Source organism: Salvia splendens, chromosome 16 (assembly GCF_004379255.2).
Source record: "Salvia splendens isolate huo1 chromosome 16, SspV2, whole genome shotgun sequence".
Taxonomy (NCBI): domain Eukaryota; kingdom Viridiplantae; phylum Streptophyta; class Magnoliopsida; order Lamiales; family Lamiaceae; genus Salvia; species Salvia splendens.
In genome coordinates this window covers 16097759-16115318 of record NC_056047.1, presented here as the reverse complement: position 1 = coordinate 16115318, position 17560 = coordinate 16097759, and the positions used below count along the sequence as shown (strand labels likewise).

General features: G+C 40.9%; 2 protein-coding genes and 1 pseudogene across 3 annotated transcripts; 2 read left to right on the top strand and 1 right to left on the bottom strand.

Moving 5' to 3' along the window:
* The first annotated feature begins 402 nt into the window (after positions 1-402).
* LOC121769820 (phosphatidylinositol 4-kinase gamma 4-like) lies at positions 403-3199 on the top strand. The gene is made up of 3 exons (XM_042166582.1): positions 403-833; positions 1143-2552; positions 2623-3199. Exons 2-3 carry the CDS (start codon positions 1197-1199, stop codon positions 2998-3000), a joined length of 1734 nt encoding a protein of 577 aa, XP_042022516.1. The 5' UTR covers positions 403-833; positions 1143-1196; the 3' UTR covers positions 3001-3199.
* A 4261-nt stretch (positions 3200-7460) lies between these two features.
* Positions 7461-10482, top strand: LOC121770660. Of its 2 annotated transcripts, none has more exons than XM_042167421.1 (2): positions 7461-8068; positions 8150-8362. In XM_042167421.1, the coding sequence occupies exons 1-2, from the start codon at positions 7528-7530 to the stop codon at positions 8239-8241; spliced, it is 633 nt and encodes a 210-aa protein (XP_042023355.1). In that variant the 5' UTR covers positions 7461-7527; the 3' UTR covers positions 8242-8362. The 2 variants fall into 2 exon arrangements, with proteins under 2 accessions (XP_042023355.1, XP_042023356.1); XM_042167422.1 differs by lacking the exon at positions 8150-8362 and adding an exon at positions 10240-10482 and having other exon boundaries at positions 7463-8068.
* Positions 10483-14862: 4380 nt separating this feature from the next.
* LOC121769915 lies at positions 14863-17420 on the bottom strand (annotated as a pseudogene).
* Between the last annotated feature and the right edge of the window lie 140 nt (positions 17421-17560).

Genomic DNA, 17560 nt, shown 5'->3' with positions numbered 1-17560 from the left:
AACTATTTATGCAGAGATTTGTCGATGACATTTCCTAGTTTCGAGATGAAAGATGAGCACGTATTAATTAATTTTCTAAGGCATTCAAACAAATTAAACTAGAGAGCAAAGCATACATTGATTATACCATACCTCCTTATTTAATGTAGCACATCGATTCAAATCTCATTATACACAATTACACATAAATTTTGTACTTTTATTCGTTTATATCTTGTTCATGGATTTTAGTATATGTTTATGCTTATGTCTCATTTTCAGGAAAAAAATCAAATTCCCATTAGACTTTCACTTCTATATTTTATAGTAGTAGTAGTAGTAGTACTTGAGTTTGTCGCTTATAATGAGACATTTGATGAAATTCAAGTCATATTATTATGAAATAAACACAAAGCTAAAACAACGGCTATAATTCAGCTCCCTTTCTCCCTCATCCATTTTTCGATAATTTAGCTCCACCTTCGAAATCGCTCCTCCATGAATCCTTCACATTTATATAGTTATTCTCTCACAAGTTCCTTCCAGAATTCATGCCCGAATGAGGCAAATTCTGCCGACGATTTAAAAAATCACTTTTCCACTACCTCCGTAAAATGCAGAGGAATTGAAACGGAAGTTTAATTCCTCTGCAATTTTATGCCACCGTCGATTTTGAATTTCGATTCATCCCCTTTTTGTTATAAACAAATTTTTTTAAAAATATTAACTTTCAATCTCATTAATAATATACAGAAGTAGCACTTCTATAGCCTAAATTTTCCTTTTGGGTTGGAGGGGAGTCTTGAATTGTTGAAGGAAAGCTGTAGCATAGCTTTCAAGTCTCTCCCTCCGAGGTAATTTCATCCAATTTTCAAGTTATTAGATTTTCCTATTAATTATGTTATTGCACTGTAGCATTGGCATTTTGATGTTTTACTATTTTGTATGCATTTATGTTAGTTAGTTTATTGAATTACAGAACTTGAGTTATTGGCAATTGATCATTTTGATTTTTGTTGAACTCTCTATTTATCAAAATTTGGAAGAGGAAATGGAGATAATTCAGCAAGGGAGTTATCAGATTGTTTTGAGTTTTGATCAATTGGTGTTGTGTTGTGTGCATTTGGTGATGAAGCATTGATGGAATGTTGTTGTGAATTTAGGAAACCCGAAGATTAAGGCTACAGATTATCAAGTAACTATAGATACATAACAAAATGTCTGCTGTTGAGGTTGCTTTGAGTCCATTCTTGGAAGGGAAAGCACGGTATGGTGATTGTTTCAAGGACCGACTCGATCTGAGCACTAGTGAATCCATCGAGATCTACATCACCGGTGGGGGTTCCATGACCCCCATGCGCGTGATGGAGTCTGATTCCATTGCATCAGTGAAGCTTAGGATACAGACATGTAAAGGTTTTGCAGTGAAGATGCAGAATCTAGTTTTTGGAGGCAGGGTGCTCTCAAAGACTGATTCTCTTGTCAAAGATTACGGCATCTCAGATGGGAATGCCTTGCATTTGGCGCTGAGGATCTCGGATCTCCTGCTGATTAATGTTAGCACGGCAAGTGGGGAAGAATTCAATTTCCAAGTGGATAGGCACAGGAACGTAGGGTATCTAAAGCGTAGGATTGCTAACAAGGGGAAAGGAGTTCATGCTATAGATTCGGACATATTCTGTCGAGGAGAGAAGCTCCATGACAATGATAGGATAATCAGTGATCTGAGTAACAATGGCGATGCTGTCATTCACTTGGTGGCGCACAAGCATGCTGAGGTTTGTAGCAAGGCCGTTGAGAGAGACCTCGAGCTCTCCATTGCCACTCCAAATTTGAACAAGGAGGTGGATGAGGAGAAGGCCAAGGATATGTTGGTTTTATCAAGGTCAATGCTAGGCCAAGATTTCTTCTTGAAACCAGATATAGTGAATCCATGTGTCCAGTTCCCACACTTCTTGTGGGAGATGGTGCAGTCTGTCTCAGACGGGTTAGCCCAAGGCAAACAGCCAGCTAGGTCATCCGAGGGCATGGGCGGAACTTACTTCATGCAAGATGCTACAGGAGATAAGTATGTCGCTGTCTTTAAGCCCGTAGATGAGGAGCCTCTGGCCTTAAACAACCCTCAAGGCCTGCCCCCTTCACATGATGGACAAGGGCTGAAGAGGGGCACCCGAGTTGGGGAAGGCGCGTGGAGGGAGGTGGCAGCGTATATACTGGACCATCCAATTGAGGGTGCTCAGTCGTTGTTTCGTACAGAAATTGGTTTTGCTGGAGTGCCCCCTACAGTGATGATGCAGTGCCTGCACGAAGGGTTTAACCACCCAAATGGACTTGATTGCTCCAATGAGCATATTAAGACTGGATCATTACAAATGTTTAGGGAGAATCATGGAAGCTGTGAAGACATGGGCCCTCGGGATTTCCCTGTCGATGAAGTCCACAAGATCTCTGTCCTTGATATAAGAGTAGCCAATGCAGACAGGCACGCCGGAAACATCTTGCTACACAAAGATCCGGAAAACGGAAAAATAACCCTGATTCCGATTGATCATGGCTACTGCTTGCCTGAAAACGTACTACTCTTTCCTTTTCAAACACTAAAAAAATCTTGTAAATAGACTCACATTTTTATCTTGGCTGCAGTTCGAGGACTGCACTTTCGACTGGCTATACTGGCCACAAGCTCGACAACCATTCTCTGGGAAGACATTGGACTACATAAAATCACTTGATGCCGAGAAAGACATAGCAACCCTCAAATTCTATGGATTGGATCTTTCCCCTGAAGTTGCTCGTACGCTCCGTATCTCCACCATGCTTCTGAAGAAAGGGGTGGACAGAGGTCTCACGCCTTTCGCGATAGGAAGCATCATGTGCAGAGAGAACTTGAACAATAAATCTGTGATAGAGGAGATTGTGCACGAGGCAGAGGACGCCGTGCTCCCAGGTATGAGCGAGGCTGCGTTTCTTGAAGCCTTATCTGAAGTCATGGATTCGACACTTGAGAAACTCCTTCAGTGATCTTAAACTGAGGATTTTTGAAGTTCATATATATTAGCTATATAACCGAAGTTTGTGTGTGCCTACAACAAAGAGAAAGTCTCTCTTTGGGCCTTTTGGTTAGTTGGTTCTAACTAAGTTTTCTTTTCTTATGTGTGGTCAGTTACATTCAACAGGAGCCACACAATTATGAAATAAGATTGTGTTTATAGTTTTATTAGATTATGGTTGTTGTTAGGAGCATCCACATCTGTACTCTTGCCAACGAGCACGGATGTGGGCCCGGTCCCACTTTTACTCCCTGCTCTTATGCAAGAGCACAACACTCACATCCGTGCTCTTCCACAAGGACAAGCTCAAGAGTCCCACCATTCTATTATTCAATTTAAATAAAAACATTTCCACAAAATTAAAATGAATTAAAAATACCCGCAATAATATTACAAATTACAAAAAAATTAAAAATTACATAATTAAAATACTAAAAATAAAAAATTACATAATTAAAATACTAAAAATAAAAAATTACATAATTAAAATCCTAAAAATTAAAAATGACATAATTAAACACCTAAAAAATAAAAATTACTCCCGTGGATGACTATTCATTCGGCTCTACCCCCAATGTTCTTTGGAGACCCCGTATCATCGCCACATGCGATCGAAGTTGTTCGGGGGTCATATTTGACCTATCGGCCAAAGTCCCCTACAACGAGTTGGTGAACCGAACCAATCGGGGTTCCAACCATGGGAGCCGGAGGGGTGATCGCCGTAGCCGGACATTGTTTTGTTGTAAGAGTAAGAGTGAAAGAAAGATTGAGAATGGAAATGAGAGAATTTAAATGAGAATTGTGTATTTTTGGGGAAAAAATTGAAAAATAAATTAAAAGTGGGTAGAAAACGGATATAATTTTTTGGGAAGTGGGAAAATATTTTTTTATTTTTAATCGAATTTTTTAATTAAAATCCGATTTTTTTTAAAAAAATTATAATTGCCAACGGCTATGTCGTTGGCCAATGGGAGGCTGTCACGTACGCTGCTCGCTAGCACGGACGTGCTCGATGCATCGAGCAGCACCGCGCCAACGGCAAGAGCGCAGCGGCGGACAGCGGTGTCGTGCCGCTGACACGGACGGACGGACGTCGTCCTGCTCACCGCTGCAGATGCTCTAAACACCGCCAATCTCTCGCTTTGATTGTATTATTACAGTCATTTTTGAGAGAGAAATCGATTTAATTTTTATTGATTGATTGTAACACTATTACACATCCTGTTAGAGCATCTCCAATAGCAATAGGCCACCCATAGTCTAGCCACAAACTTCTTCTGCCACATCATTAGCACTAAAAACTCCTCCTGCCACATGATCATGACAAGCAACTGGACAAGCAATAGGCTAGCCACAATAAACAAAATTATAAAAAACAAATAATTAACACTCACACAAAATATGGAATTAAATTTACGACACAAATACGGGAAAATTCAGTAATAATATTTAATTTTAAAAAAATACATTAATTAAAAAAATTACATAATTAAAAAAAGGTAGATTAAAAAAAATTACATAATAAAAAAAAACTAACACCGTTCAGTCCTCCGCGCCCACAACTCTTCAATTAAATCATTTTGGAGTCGAATATGAACATCCACTTGGTGCATGTCGGCATGTGCTTGGAGGCGGCCTGCTTCATCGTGTGGTACCCCGCTTCGTACGTTGGGGGAGGCCACGTCGTGGCTTGGACCGACTTCATTATCGTCGTTGGCCCAACTAGTCAGTTGTACACCTTCATCTTCGACAATCATGTTGTGCATGATAATACAGACGTACATTATATCAGCAATGCAGTCGACATGCCACAAACGCGTTGGACCCCTAATTGCCGCCCATCGAGACTGGAGCACACCAAATGCGCGTTCCGCGTCCTTCCTCTCATCTGATGCGCATCTGATCGTCTTCACAAAGACGGGCCACCTAGGGTATATCTCATCCGCCAAGTAGTAGCCCATATCATGCCGGTTGCCGTTGGCGACAAAACTGATGGCCGGACCGACGCCCTAACACTGCTCGTTGAAAAGGGGCGACGAGTTGAGGACGTTGAGGTCGTTGTTCGACCCGGCTACCCCAAAATACGCATGCCAAATCCACAGCCGTTAATCAGCTACGGCCTCGAGGATCATTGTGGGATTCTTTCCCTTTAGCCGGTCGTGTAGAACCCCTTCCAGGCAGCGGGACAGTTCTTCCACTCCCAATGCATACAATCTATGCTGCCTAACATACCCGGGAACCCATGCTTCTCCCCGTGCATCTGCATCAGCTCCTGATAGTCTTCGGGGGTAGGGCTTCGAAGGTACTGATAACGGAATATTTCAACCACGCCCTGACAGAAATACTTCATACATTCAAGGGCAGTCGTCTCACCGATGTGGAGGTACTCGTTCCACATGTCTTTCGCGCCTCCGTATGCCAACTGCCTGATTGCCGCAGTGCACTTTTGAATAGGTGTGTGGCCGGGTCTGCCAGCCACATCGTGCCTGAAGCGGAAACACAGATATCGATGCTCCAAAGCGTCAACAATGCGCATAAACAACGCCCTGCTCATCCTAAAACGCCGCCTGAAAAGGTTGGCGTTAAACCGCGACTCCTGTGCGAAGTAGTCTTCATATAGCCGCTGATGTGCAGCTACGTGATCCTGTTCAATCACTGCCCGGCGGTGGACAACGGGTCGAGGTCGAGATACCGCCGGCTGCAAGACCCTTTGTATCAGCCGGTTTATCTCACTGGACGTATAGGCCTCCAACTCTTCGTTTATTTGCCGTTCGTACCCATCAGCATCCCCACCACTACAACCACTACTACCACTCGCGTTACTCATTTCACGTTGTTGATCTTGTACAGAAATTAAGATAGAGAGAAAACTCGTTAAAACAAGTGGTGCGAATGAAAATGACTTGCAAATCGCGTATATATAGTGTTTCAAAAATTAAATAAATAAAAAAAATGGGTTGGCCGATCGCTCACCGATCGGGAGCCTGCAATGGTGGCCAGCCGACCGGCGAGTGGATCGGCCAGCGCCTGAAAATCGGCGTGCGCTCGCCGCCTACAATGGTTCGGCGAGCGAACCGGCCAGTGCCGGGAATCGGCTAGCCGGTCCACTCGCCGCCATTGTGGATGCTCTTATTAGGATTACAAATGTGATGTAAAGGAAAGTACTGTAAAAGGAAAGTACATCAATACAATTATTTGATTTTATGTTTATATTCTAATTCTTGAATTAATATTTTTTTTGAGAGTCTCTTAACAATTAATCTTTTCTTTTTAACATTTCCTCAAGTTGAAAAAATAAATAATTTTTTAAAGAGTGAACTACATAAATGGTACCTGATCTTTCACTTTCGCACATAAATGGTACCTGATTTTTATTTTATATCGTTTTTGGTACCATGTGGCAAAAATAACCCTAGGTACCAAATATGTGATTTTTTAATTATGGAGGATATTTTTGGAAATTGCAATTAAATAGTACCAAACATGTGATTTTTCTTTCTTTCTTTCTTATTTTTTTTCCATTCCTTAGTTTCTTCTTCTTTCTTTTTCTCATTAGTTTATTTTTCCTCTTTTTTCTTTTCTCTTCTTTTTCTTCTTTCTTTTTACATCTAATTTGCATACATAATATAAATCAAGAACAAAACACCTAATTAAATTAATTATTTAAAATAATAAATCAATTGAATATTTTTTATTAAATTATTTTATACTCATTTTAGGGTTGAAACACCTAACTAAAAATATTCAACTCTTTATATCATTATGAATACAATTTACAATTTTAAATTTCTATTAAGACTATATTGATTAATTATTAATTTAATATAAAATAATAATAATAATAATTATTATTATTATTATATAATATTATATGATTCATAATTTCAATAATTATTCTATAATGTACTACTAGTTTTTAGTATTATAACAATAATATTATTATAATAATTAAATATAATTATAACTATAATTATAATTAAGTATATTTGAATGATATTAAAAAGTAAATTATTTATTAATTAATAATATCAAAATAATAATATTAATATTGATTAATAATAATAGTATCAAGAGTGAGGAGAAGATATTATAATATCACTTTTGGTAGTACTAGTTTTGTATATGTCTAAAATATTCTTTATGTCACAAATAGAAAAATATATTTGTTTAGATGGCATTTTGGAATGAAAATCTCATCACATACAAAAAATATGATTTATAGATATAAAAAATAATATAAAATAAAGATTAAGTACTATTTACTTGTGGAAATGAAAGATAAGTAGTATCATTTATATCGTTGTTCAGTCTTTTTTAAAACACAAAACTAACAATATCTTGACAGCTTGATATAAGAGTATATTAATAATAGAAATAACCAAAAATCCAAGTGAGGACAAAACGAAGCTCATCAACGACAAAAATCAAGCAAACTTCAACATAAACACACCCATTTCACACTCCCACTATCTCTCTCTCTCTCTCTCTCTCTATCAAAATGGGGAAACCGCCTCCTCCGATCCACAAACGGCCGAGCGGGCGCACAAACCTAGCCTCGTGCATCGTAGCCACAGTCTTCCTCATCTTCGTGGTGATCATCGCGTGCATAATCTACCTCACAATCTTCAAACCCAAGGCCCCCTCCCTCGCCGTCAACTCCGTCACTCTCCCGGCCTTCTCCGCCACCAACTCCTCCGTCAGCTTCACCTTCTTCCAATACGTCACCGTCACCAACCCCAACCGCGCCGCCTTCGCCCACTACGACAGCTCCATCCAGCTCCTCCACGCAAGCCGCCAGGTGGGCTTCCTGTTCATCCCCGCCGGCCACATCGCCGCCGGGCAGACGCAGTACATGGCTGCCACCTTCTCCGTCAAGTCGTTCCCGGTGGAGGAGGAGGCGGAGACCATGGAGGTGGAGTCCACGCTGGAGATGGCGGGCCGGGTTCGGGTCCTGCATTTGTTTAATCATAACGTGGGGGCCCGCGCCGACTGTAGTGTTTCGGTTTCTGTTACTGATGGGGCTGTCTTGGGCTTCTACTGTTAGTTTTCTTTTTCTTTTTCCTTTATGCGGTTTTTTATCTTCGAATTGTATAAAGAGTTATGGATTTTGTTTATTTTAGGGGAGTTAAGTGTGAGTGGTGCCTTGTGTTGGAAAGCTAAATTGAAGTGTTCCAAAGAGGATGTGGAGTCCCAACATGTTGGAAGTGTATAACATTTATTATAGAGGGTTCCAATAAGTATAGTTCCTAGAACATTTATATCTAGAGTCCTATATAATGTATCCTCCATGTACTCTCAAATAATCAAGTAAATAAAACTTCTTTCTTCCTATCTTTCTTCATGGTATCAAAGCAGAGTAAAATCTGGCTCAGAAAAGATTCATCATAGCCAAGAAACCATACCAATCTCGGCCAAGAGGCTGAAACCGATCCCAAGCCAAATACCATACCAATCACGGCCAAGAGGCTGCCCAAAAATCCCTACACATAAAACATGTCAGGATCAGATTCCGAAGGAGAAAATAAATCCACAATCAAACCATCCAAGATGAAAACAAGCAAGCACGTCACTGTTGCATTCAAACTAAATGGGAAGAACTATCCTTTATGGGCCCGACTAATGAAAGTCGCGATAGGAAGCCGAGGAGGGTATTCCCACATCAAAGATCCACCGCCAGAACCAGAGAACCCCGGGTATGCCGAATGGGAGGAGACTGATCTCGTGGTGTTTTCGTGGATCATCGACAACGTCGAAAATGACATAATTGCCGACTTTGCTCACCACCAAACCGCAAAGGCAATCTGGGACAATCTCGCTGTAACGTTCGAAGGCAAGAAAGATCCGTATCTTATATACGATCTAGAGGATAAAGCCATCGCACTCCGCCAAGGAAGTCTGGATCTCGAAACCTACTACAGACGAATCCACGGACTGTGGATCAATGTAGATAGGTGTCGAAAACAACCGGTGGATTGTTGCGACAAGGGGGTCAAGCAGTTCCGAGAGTTCTCAAACACCATGAGGCTATTCAAGTTTCTCACTGGACTTAACCCTGAGTATGATACAATTCGAAGGGATATCCTCAAAGAGGAACCTTACCCCTCAATCGAAGAAGCTTACGGAAGGGTCCAGAGGGAGGCGGCTCGATTGAAGATCATGCCACCGGCATCCTCGACACCTACCGAAGTTCCTGGCGTTGGAAGCGCCGATACATCATCGGGGGAGATCGGCTACGGGTACGGAGCACAGAGAGACCGGCCAATCAATCGAGGACCACCGCGACCGCCACCCACCAGAGCCAATCACCAAGACGGAGGAAGAATCGACAAAACCAAGCTATGGTGTTCACATTGCGGGAAAAACAAACACACGAGAGATACCTGCTTCCTCCGTGTGGGATTCCCCGAATGGTGGGACGATAAACAGAGGGCACGAGCACAAACGAAGTTCGCTGCCGTCGGAATCGGCGAAACAAGGCAGGGGAATCCCCAAAATCAACCCAGAGAAGGACCAAAGGGAGGACCGAATCCAGGTACCCCCAAAATACCCCGGTGATAATGGCGGTGGCAGCAGTGGCGGCGGAGTTCGGGTTGGAAATTTCGTCGAGAGAACGGAAACTCAGATCGAGAGACAGAAATGGAATGGAGGCGCAGCAATAGGAGGTATCGGGTTTGGTCAAGGATCAAACCCTAGATCTATCCCTTTATTGCATTTTAATCCCCAGAATATGAAAGTCATGCAATTTAGTCCGTCACTTATTGATAATCCCAAATGTGACCCCCCAGATCTGGATATTTGCGAAACCAACCCCAAATTCCCTAGAAAGTCCGACTTACGCCCCCCAATTAGCCATATCTCCACACATAATCGGTTTACACCGTTGATGAATTTTTCCGCTGCTTTATCTGTAAAAAATACAAAAAATGTTGATAGGAAGGGATGGATTTTTGATTGTGGCGCCACAGACACTATGACACCAGAAAGATCTGATTTTAGTAATTTTAAAGAGGTTACTAAAACTTACATTAGAACTGCCAATGGGGAATTCATTACTGTAGCAGGGGCAGGAACCATAAGAATTTCCCCTACTCTTCGATTATCAAACTGTCTGTTTGTCCCTAGCCTGTCTCAGCGGCTAATGTCAGTAAGCCACGTAACAAGGGAATTAAATTGTACACTGCTAATGCATCCAACTTTCTGCATCTTACAGGATATTCGGACGAGGAGGATCATTGGGCGTGGCACTGAGGATCGAGGACTCTACTACGTGGATGGGGTAGCTCAACATGGCAGTGCGATGTTGGCTCACGGGTCCACGAAAGAGGAGGCTTGGCTGTGGCACAGAAGACTAGGACACCCGTCTCATGGTTACTTTAAACTTTTGTTCCCAAATTTTTCTTTACCTAAAGATTTTTCTTGTGAAACTTGTGTTTTGGCCAAAAGCCACAGACAGAGTTTTAAACCTTCAGATACTCGTATGAAATCCATGTTTGATTTAGTGCATGCTGATGTGTGGGGGCCGGCACCTGTTATTGGGGGTAGTGGATTTAGATATTTTGTGACATTCATTGATGATTGCACGAGAATGACTTGGATCTATTTCTTGAAACATAAGTCAGAAGTAATTGACAAATTCATTCTTTTTTTCCATATGATACACACCCAGTTCCACAAAACCATAAAAATTCTTCGTTCAGATAACGGGAGGGAATTTGTTAACACCGCTATGTCCAATTTCTTTCATAAACAAGGTCTCCTCCACCAAACATCCTGTGCTTATACGCCCGAACAAAATGGGGTAGCTGAGAGAAAAAACCGAACCATTCTGGAAATGACCCGTGCCCTTATGATTGAGTCCAACGTCCCAAAATTCCTTTGGCCAGAAGCCGTTGCAACCTCTATCTACCTCATAAACAGACTACCCACCAAAATTCTAAAAACCAAAACCCCCCTTGACATCCTTTCCCAACAAGCCCAAATACCAGAATCCCTTAGCATGCCACCAAAAGTCTTTGGATGCACTGTCTATATTCATATCCCTAAACATGAAAGAACCAAATTTTCCCCTTGCGCAACCAAATGTGTCTTCGTGGGATATGGGGTCAACCAAAAAGGGTATAGATGCTACGATCCAAACACTAGGAAAATCATCACCACCATAAACTGTGACTTCCTTGAAACCGAGTTCTTCTATAAACACCACCTTAACAGTCAGGGGGAGACATCCGAAAGTAATTATGGGGACTGTCTAAGTTGGTTTGTGCCACTTCCAAGCCACTCGATTGAGGATCCACCCGAGACAGTTGTCACTGTCGCCGAGCAGGCCCCTCCAGAGTCTCCTCAACCGCGCCCATCTGACTCTCCTTCACCAATATCCGAGGTATGTCCGGAACCAGTCTCTGAGGAAAGTTCTACAGTTAATACTAACAATGCAGAAACCGAGGATAATACTGTAGACAGTGATACCGGGAGGTATGTTCTCCCTCCACGAAGTACTCGAGGAATTCCTCCGAAGAGATACTCTCCGGAGAGGATTGGAAAGAAAAGCAGATATGGAGTGGCAAACTTTGTTCAAGGCAATCTGACGAAAATGGCCCGAGCATTTGAGGCTGCATTATATGAAGAACAGGAGATCCCGCAGACTGCTGAAGAAGCAATGAAGTACAAACACTGGAGAGAAGCTATGCTTACCGAGATGAAAGCCTTGATGAGGAATGATACTTGGGTGAAAGAAAAACTGCCAGAAGGAGTGAAGGCTGTGGGATGTAGATGGGTGTTCACTATCAAAAGAAGGCCAGACGGGTCAATCGAACGATATAAGGCCCGACTAGTAGCAAAGGGATATACTCAAACGTATGGAGTCGATTATTCCGAGACTTTCTCCCCAGTAGCAAAAATCAACACCGTACGAGTATTATTCTCGATTGCAGCAAACAGAGACTGGCCTCTCCATCAGTTCGATGTCACGAACGCATTTCTACACGGTGAACTACCAAAGCCCGTGTTTATGGTTCCTCCCCCAGGGTTCACTAACGAATTTATGACTGGAGAAGTGTGCAAGCTGAAAAGAACGCTATATGGGCTGAAACAGTCCCCAAGAGCCTGGTTCGGCAGGTTCACCGAAGTAATGAAGAAATATGGGTACCAGCAGAGTAACTCAGATCATACATTATTTCTCAAAAAAAGGGGAGGAAAGATCACGTGTCTCATCATCTATGTCGACGACATGATTATCACAGGAGACGATGAAGAGGAAATAGGTGAATTGAAAAAGAACTTGTTCACAGAGTTCGAGATGAAAGACCTAGGCCTCCTCAAATACTTCTTGGGCATTGAAGTCTTGAGATCAAACCGGGGAATCTTCATAAACCAAAAGAAGTATGTGCTTGACTTGCTTGCAGAAGTGGGAATGATAGATTGCAGACCTGCCGACACTCCAATAATACAGAATCATGGATTACAAATACGTGAAGGAGGAAAGCTCACCGACAGGGGGAGATATCAGAGATTGGTAGGAAAACTCATCTACCTTTCACATACTCGACCAGATATAGCATATGCAGTAGGTGTCGTCAGCCAGTTTATGCACTCACCGCAGGAAGATCATTGGGAAGCTGCCATAAGGATCGTTCGATACTTGAAAGGAACGGCAGACCATGGGGTGCTGTTTGAAAAACATGGTCACTTGGAAGTACATGGGTTCACTGATGCAGATTGGGCAGGAAACCCGAATGATAGAAAGTCAACCGCCGGGTACTTCACTTTTGTAGGAGGAAACCTTGTCACTTGGAGAAGCAAGAAACAGAAGGTGGTTGCGTTATCAAGTGCAGAAGCAGAGTTCCGAGGCATAAAGAGTGGCCTCACCGAGATATTATGGTTAAAAAGACTCATGGCTGAACTTGGTCTTCATTCATCACAACCTTGTAAGTTGTTCTGTGATAATAAAGCTGCGATTAGCATCTCAGAAAACCCGGTTCAACATGATAGGACTAAACATGTGGAGGTGGATCGACATTTTATAAAGGATAACATTGAAGCCAAAATTGTCGAGTTACCGTTTGTTAAGTCCGAAGATCAATTGGCTGACATATTGACTAAGGCAGTGAATTCGAAGTCGTTCCGAGAAGCACTTGACAAGTTGAGTGTTGGAAATCCCATCACTTAACTTGAGGGGGAGTGTTGGAAAGCTAAATTGAAGTGTTCCAAAGAGGATGTGGAGTCCCAACATGTTGGAAGTGTATAACATTTATTATAGAGGGTTCCAATAAGTATAGTTCCTAGAACATTTATATCTAGAGTCATATATAATGTATCCTCCATGTACTCTCAAATAATCAAGTAAATAAAACTTCTTTCTTCCTATCTTTCTTCACCTTGTTTGTGGAATCAATTCGATTTTATTTTGCTTATGTTATTTCGATTTTTGGGAATTGATTAGTTTAGCAATAGCACAAGCCAGAAATCTGGCTTTTGTTCCTCTTCGGGATCAGCATTTGAAAAAATTAAGGAAAAAAAATAGTATTTTCATACTCTCGTAACATATTCAAAGATATAGGAGACTTGTTTTGGATATAATGTGTTATGAAAATAAGAATAAAATAATAAAGAGTGATAGTTTTAAAATTTGAAGAATATACTCTGTCCAACCATGTCTCATAGAAATAAACAATTGGGAGCGAGCAAGAATTTTAATACTTAAAAAAAGTAAAAAGTAGGTGAAAAAATAATTAAAATAATGCTAATGGGATGATAAGAACCATTATAATGAGCAATGGAAAAGTTTTTATAAATTGATTATTTTATGGGACAAGGGAAAGGGAAAGGGAAATAGTGTCCAAGGACGCTCGCAACAACACTGATTTACTCGCCTGATTTACACCATCGAATTCGATGGACGCTATCGCACATAGTTGGATGATAAAATAGTCAAGGAGCCCTGCTCGCTGATCGCCGCTATTGCAGGGCGTGCGCCTGCCACACGCAGAATCTGCCCTTAATTTTTTTTACTTTATTTGATAAGACAAAAATTTTAAAAATGAATACAGTGGTGAAATAAGTTGGGCAGATTTTTGGATGAAAGATAAAATGGCAATATGAAAGAGAAAATATGGATACACAGATTTATAGAGCACTACTACTAATGGCCTATATATATCTATATGACCAAAGGAATATCACTCAAAAAAAGGAATATTTGGAATAGAAAGAAACTAGTCGATAACTTAAAAGCTACAGGAGTAAAGGACAATATATAAAAACAAAATGGCAAGCACTTTACGTATACAAATACAACAAAAAAGTTCTTGCTAATACATGTAGTAGTAATAAAATTTCATCGTTTTAGAAAGAAAAGATTGTATGGAAACTTGATAGATTTAGAAAATCGTGGTGTGGTGTGGTGCAAGTAATAAATAATATGTATTCTTATAATTTTATTCTTATGTTATGTTTAATGGTAAAATTGAATTCTTCATAGTATTTAAATTAAGCTGGTTGATACAAATTCTTCTCATGTCAGTATCACAATTACAGAAAATAAAATGTGATTGCAATTGATACTATTACTAGGTAGAAAACCCCAAACCCAAGCTATTATCATAAAGAAGTAACAGTATTACTGTATTAGGATATGTTTTCATAATTTATAAGAACACAATGATTCAACCATGAACACAACAACGCATTTTACTTTTTAGCCACAGATTCAAAGTAGATATTTTTATGCTCCTATTGATTTTCACCATATTAAAATGAGCAAGATGTGGAGCGGACCTAATTTAGGTGGTGACTGGTGACCAAGCTGCAGAAGAGGCAGAGGTGGTGGGGGTCCTAATTTGTACATCGACAACCACCACCGGGGACTACATTGTCCTCGAAATCCTCTATTACAAATGGATACAGCTTTCATTACAGTACAGTACTCATATTTCAAGAAATTAATTTAACAAATCAAACGAATGGAAGCATGGATTTAGGATTATCTAACTAAAGGTGTAAGTCTTGGTTTCGAACTGAAGATCATTTCTCCACCACTGGTGGATCCCATGAGCTTCTTTCAAGTCTCGGGCTGCGGCCTTATTCACGGTGACGTGCGCTGATGGAATGAGATGCGGCGGCTCCTCTGACTGCTTACCAAACGCATTCAACACAACTCCTCCCATGGGGAGTGCTGCGTCGCCAGCCTCTCAATCTCTCCGGCTCCCATATCCTCCATCCGTTTCCTGTGCTCGAAGTATCCCACGTATTCCGAGCAGATGTGGTCCGCCGGGTTCACAAACAGCTGCGGCAGCCATGCGGCCAAGGCAACGAATGTGCCGCCAGAACGATTAGCTTGGTTGTTGTTTTTCATGGCAAGAGCTAGTCCTGCAGTTATAACACTGCCTGCAAACCGGAGTCCGTGCTTCACTTTCTTGTCTTTGATCCGCTCGATTGGGGCAGAAAAGAATGGCGAGTTGAACAGGAATGCGTCGAGGAGAACGCCACTCTTTGCCATGTTCTTCCCGGCGAGCAACGCCATGGCAGCTCCGAGGGAATGTCCGGCTATCCAGATGTTGCTGCTTCCGAACGTTGCAACCACATGACGAACAGCTTGTATAGCTATCTCAAACCGAGAAGTTTGGTGCAGCACGCTCCGTATGATGTGAATGTCGAGTTCAAGGTCCCTCATGAATGCGTCTCCTTTGGTTATAGTCCCTCGAAAGGCGACAGCGTAGCGTGGAGCTTGAGCCGGATGTTGGTCATCGGGAGATGTCAAACTGAGTTTATATATGGCGCCAAAAATGCAAGAATCAGCATCGTCGATAAGCTGCCTGTATAACTCAAAATTGAAAGCCTTCCACCACAGAGGTGCAAGCGCTTGGCTACCCTCTCGTTTCTCTTGGCGGTCTCGTTCCAAAACATAAACAGCCTGAACCAAACTAGCTGCAACGGACCTTCGGTGACATGGATTTGTCCTGCAAAATGCTGGTATAAGAATCATGGCGATTCATTCAAACTAGAGATAGCAATTCAAGTTCTACACAAACATTTTCTATTAACCATTACAAACAAGGTACCATAACGCAATAGAGGTCACTTTAGAGTATCCAACTCTTTCGCAATGCTAAAAAACCTCAATTCTTCAAATCCTAGAATCAGAATTCTAGAGCGGAGGAGAAAAATAAAAGATGCCAAAAGAATATGCTACACAATCGAATTCTTAGAAGGGTTGTTATAATGCTTCGACAAGAGGTAGAAACATTAGCTGGTAGCATAAACATTAGCTGGTAGCATACAGAACAGCTAAGAGAAAGAGCAATGTCATATCTTAACTGGTATCTATCTCCATCTACAGAACTGACAAAGAACAAGATGCGCTTCTATGCTTCGTTGCGGTTGATATCAAAAGAAAATACGAGCATCTTTAAGCCTAGAGAAAAAAATATGCCCCCGAGCTCTTTTTCGTGCATGAGGAACATATTTGCGTAAGAATGACATAATCAACGACAGTGAATCTTGTAAACCTAAAACCAAGATGAGATCTTACCAATCAACAGTTGTCAGGTACACAGGTCCGGAAAGGTCAAAATTTTCCCTTTCTGATATGGGAGATTCCGAAACTTTAACAATAGCTGTTTCTGATGCCATAATTCGTTATACGATCTTATATATTCTCATAAATCCTGCATGAATTGCAACAAACAAGACATGTAAACTATTTGATGCAAAGAGGCATATTAAACTAAAATATTTTCAATCAAGCACATGATGATCAACATGAAACCAGGTAAAATGTAGAATAAGAGTTTATCCTTTTTGCTGATTCTTCACTACAACCAAAAGGAGAGGAGTAGCTATTTTTCTTTTGCGAAATAGTAAGATTAAAATTTACAGAAGAAAAATACAATCAGCATACTGTAAAAACAATGAGGCCTCGTTAAAGGAGATGTTCGAGAAAATTCCAAACCAGATAACTAAAGTACCTAAACCATCCCAAAGAAAATGGGGAATAACAAAAAATAGCCTAATCAAAGAGTTCATACTGCATTTTCTCTGTTACGAGCAATGAAACATCAAAAGAGAATCACATTTGTGTTTACTTGGGCAGGATTGATTCCAAAATCAACAACCACAGCTATTGATAATTGAATTGTAAAAGGAATTACAAGATGTAGAAACTGAAATTTGGAAATTTCAGATCTGTGCTAGGGCTAAAATTGCACGCATTAGGGAAAATGTAGGAACCAGAAAGAGCACCTTGGAGATCGCGGTTGTGATTTGCAGCAGAAGGGAAGAGAATATGGGAATCTAGTATCCGTCTTCCTTGATCAAGAAATGAAAATGAAGAGAGAGAGAGAGAGGTGAGGTGAAGTGTCGCAGTCGTAATATTTAAGGAATTGATTTCTTCTACACAGGCTTTTGAGCGGTATTAAATAATAACACAATTATATAATCAACTTCATTAATTAATCATCCCAATCGACAATTTGATATTACGTGAAACCTAATAAAACAAACGGCGTCGTTTCTCTACTTAATATTTTTAATTTTTC

Excerpts from the sequence above, each read along its gene's own strand:
- LOC121770660 (XM_042167421.1), top strand. The coding sequence starts at position 7,528 with ATGGGGAAACCGCCTCCTCCGATCCACAAACGGCCGAGCGGGCGCACA. Across the intron at positions 8,069-8,149 it reads GGCTGTCTTGGGCTTCTACT|GGGAGTTAAGTGTGAGTGGT; the intron begins GTTAGTTTTCTT and ends TGTTTATTTTAG.
- LOC121769820 (XM_042166582.1), top strand. The coding sequence starts at position 1,197 with ATGTCTGCTGTTGAGGTTGCTTTGAGTCCATTCTTGGAAGGGAAAGCA. Across the intron at positions 2,553-2,622 it reads GCTACTGCTTGCCTGAAAAC|TTCGAGGACTGCACTTTCGA; the intron begins GTACTACTCTTT and ends TCTTGGCTGCAG.